The 3,636-nt window shown below is 67.2% G+C and overlaps 1 protein-coding gene across 1 annotated transcript; it reads right to left on the bottom strand.

Annotated features, from left to right (window-relative positions):
* Window positions 1-137: 137 nt before the first annotated feature.
* MNEG_7866 (peptidase S8/S53 subtilisin kexin sedolisin) lies at window positions 138-2,900 on the bottom strand (the record flags this gene model as incomplete). The annotated part of the gene is made up of 7 exons (XM_014043664.1): window positions 138-184; window positions 430-560; window positions 806-923; window positions 1,129-1,248; window positions 1,515-1,648; window positions 1,933-2,486; window positions 2,703-2,900. The coding sequence occupies 7 exons, from the start codon at window positions 2,898-2,900 to the stop codon at window positions 138-140; spliced, it is 1,302 nt and encodes a 433-aa protein (XP_013899118.1).
* Window positions 2,901-3,636: the final 736 nt, after the last annotated feature.

Here is a 3,636-nt window from a genome sequence, read left to right as displayed (position 1 = left end):
GGGGAGGGGGTGTGTATGTGTGTGAGGTGGTGTGCTTGTGCACACAAGTGCACACACAATTATGGCGTGCAAGGGTTGCTTGTGGCTCTCCCTGCCGATGAAACTCCGCAGCTGCAGGGCTGCCGCGACCTCTCCTCTCACCAGGGCCCCGTGTTGCCCCAGGAGTAGAGCGTCTCAATGTCGCCTGGTGGGAAAACAAGGCGTGTATGGTTGTTGCAGATCCCGGGCAAGTTTCCGCAGCGCTTTGGGCCCTAGCAGCTGGAGCACGGCTGCCGCCGAAATCATGCTACTGTAGTCAGCCTGCTGCGCTAAGGAATGCCAGGTGTTCGGGGCGGCGGGTGTGGCGGCAGCACTGGCAACACAAGGCCCATGTCGCCCACACACCAGCCCGCCTGCAATTACTGAATCAGCAGTCCGATCCAATCGCACCCGGCTGCGGGGCGCCAAACTTGGATGGCAGGTTTGTGGCGGCGACGGTCACGGCCTCGTCGACGCTGGCGGGCGCGATGGTGCAGGCATCCACCTGGCTATTGCCCGCGGCCACCACGGCCGTCACGCCGCTGGAGGGAGTGGAGATGAATGGATTTGAGACGGGTGTGACATCGCAAGCCTCACAGGGCGGGCCAGGGTGGGGAGGCGGAGAGAAACAGCTGTCCAGAAGTACCGGTGTACAGCAGCAGGGCATTGTCCAAATGGAATGGCCAAAGTACCAGCAAAGCAAAAAATATGGGCAGTATCGCGGCGCCCACCTTTTCACCACCGCAGGTCGCAGATTATGCGTACGGCGCACGTCCGGCGCGCCCACCTTCTCACCACCGCCCGCACCGCCTCCTCCAGTGCCGCCGACCAGTTGCCACTGGGCACCCCCAGGGACAGCGTCACCACGGCAGGCTTGCGCGCGTTGGCGGCCACCCAGTCCAGGCCTGGGCGCGGTGTGGAGCCAGGAAGAACGAATACAATTCACTCCCCCCGCCACCTGGCTGTTTGGGGCGACACCCACGCACAACCCACCTGCACTTGCCAGGCAGGGTGCCTAGCACTGGCGTGTTGCTCTGACCAATTTCCGCACTCGCTGTCGTCTCATGCGCATCGTTGGGTGCGCCCACGTATCCCCCCTCCCCCGCTCACCCTCGACCACGTCGCTGATGGAGCCCTCCCCCTGGCAGTCCAGCACCTTGACCGCCACCACACGCGCGCTGCTGGCCACGCCCACGCCGCGGCCCACAGCCGTGGACGCGACGTGCGAGCCTGGCGCCGGCGCGGCGAACGGATGTTTAAGTCACGGGAGCATGTGGTTAGCACTGTGATTATTGCCGCTTGTGGTGTTTGAAACGAGCGCAGCACAAGGTGGGTGGCACGCGGCGTGCATCCGAGCGCCGGTGTGAAGCGAAGGTCACAGGCACCTGCGAATTTGACAGGGGGGGGGCAAGGCGTATGCGATGTCCAGGCGCCCCTGGGGCTAGCAGCCACCCTCTCCGCATGACAGCAGGGCGAGGGCGGGCCGCACGGCTCACCGTGGCCGTCGCAGTCGTTGGAGGCGGCGCCGCTGGGGTTGGGGTCGTCGCAGATGATGTTTGGCCCCTGGGACGCGCGCGTGACGCCCGCGCCGTCCCAGCCCCCAAACTCTTGGTGGTGCGGGTTGATGCCGCTGCAATGCAGCCAATGCAGGGAAGTTCAGGGGCCATGATTAAGGGGAGGGTGCGAGCGCGCAGGCTGGCAGATAAACATGACCGCGCAACACTGCAGCACGCAGCCCGCACACCGTCAGCACTGAGGCATGCCCAGAGCCGTCCACACCCAGTCAAGGCCCCGGCCCTCCCAGACCTTCTCCCGGCTCGCTCACGCGGCCCTCTCACACACCAGGCCCAAGACACTCCATTGTCGGCATAGCCCCCTGTATTGATGCAGTAACCCCAGCGCCAAGGCCCGCACCTGTCTACAGTGTAGATGGTGACGCCGCTGCCACTGTCGGGCCGCCCAAAAACGCCGTCCAGCGGCAGCGCCCGCTGGTCAAGCCGGTCAAGGTTCCACAGCGCCCGCATGCCGCCGGCGCCCGACGCACGGCTCACGTTGTACGCCACGGCCGCGGCGCCCTCTGCGGCGCCGGGGGGCGGCGCGGCGGCAGCGCCGGGGTGGTCTTGCGGGCCGATCGAGACAGGGGGCGGTGAGCCGGCGCTGGCGCCAATGGACTCGTCTGCGGCGCCCTGTGAGCTCCGCACAGCAGTTAAGCTTGACGGCTGCGCGGCGGCACCGCTGTCCGCTGGCGGCCCCGCGGGCGCCTGCGGCGGATGCAGGAGGCGCGCCAGTGCGCCCTGCGCACGCAGGCCGACACTGGCCAGGAGCCACGCGCGCCGGTCGCCCAAGGGGGCGGGCGGCGGCCGCGCGCCGCTCGAGGCCGTCGTGATGGGGGCCGCTGGGGGCGGGGCGGTTGACGGCGCGCGTGCCTCCCACCAGGCGCCATAGCCGTCGCCCTCGGCCTTGCGCACCTGTGAGGGCAGACGCGAATGTTGGGGGCAGCAGGCGGCCGGCTTGGTTGAGCCGGCCAACGGGGCGACACCCTGCGGCGTTGAGTGACTAGATGCAACTACTCATACGGTGATCAAAGAACTGCTGGCAGCATCCTGCTAACGCATGGCGGTCGAGACAACTCTTTGGTCAATGCGGGTGTCACCGCCCATGTGACTGTAAGTCAGATGACTCACCTTATGATCAAGCTCGACGTGCTTGAGCGCACCCTGGGGCAGGCACTCTGCCAGCGCTGCCAGCTGGCCCCGCGTGAAGTGCCCCGCCGCACCCGGCAGCGCGGAGCCGAAGATCCGCCAGCGGCGACGGGGCGGCGCTGGGGTAGGGGCTGCGGGGCCGGCGGCAGCGGCTGCGGCGTCGGGGGCGGGCTCTGGCATGTCGGAGTCGCGGGCGATGGCGTGGAGGGCGCAAGGGCCGCTCCTCAGTGCATCCAAGTAGCGCCACTCCTGGCCAAAGGAGGGGTTGGGGTTGATTCGAGACGTCAGGCAGGGCCGCAGCACATGACAGTTGCTTGCATGGTGCAGATGGCAGCCCTTGCTTGTCTTTGTCAGCAGGCTCGCCGCACATAGCAGCGTTATCCACGTGGATGTGCGAGGACGGGTTGCGTGGCGCAGGCGGGGCCTGGGGGGTCCATGCCCATGCTCCCATGCGCCTGTGCGGGTACCATGCGCCTGCCATGCTGCCTCACATAGGTGCTGTTGTTGAACATAGTCGCTGCACATTCATGCTGCTCAGGGCTGCCCCCGCACCTTGAGCACAAGCACCAGGGGTAAAGCCTCATCCTCCGTCCCAGGTGGGGCAGGCCAGCCCAAAGCTCTGGCAGCTGCTGCCCCAGCGGTCCCCGCTGGCCTGCTGCTGGCGCCCCGTGTTGGGGGCGCTGCCGCTGCTTGCAGGGGGGCCGCTGACAGCAGGAGCGCCACCCATAGGAGAGGACGCAGTGCCAAGTGATGCGCTATGCATCCTGCGGGGACTTGGGGGTGGGCCATGGCTGACGCCCGAGCTGCGTCTGGTTTGAACGCAGCGTCGGTCTACACTGCGAGCTGCCACTGAGGCACAGATGCGGCGACCTGCCCCTATGGGAGGCCTGTCGCGAGTGCGACCCATGGTGCAACC

Source organism: Monoraphidium neglectum (genome assembly GCF_000611645.1).
Source record: "Monoraphidium neglectum strain SAG 48.87 unplaced genomic scaffold scaffold01433, whole genome shotgun sequence".
In the NCBI taxonomy this organism is placed as follows: domain Eukaryota; kingdom Viridiplantae; phylum Chlorophyta; class Chlorophyceae; order Sphaeropleales; family Selenastraceae; genus Monoraphidium; species Monoraphidium neglectum.
The sequence above is the reverse complement of the archived record's forward strand: the minus strand, read 5'-3'. Positions and strand labels throughout refer to the sequence as shown.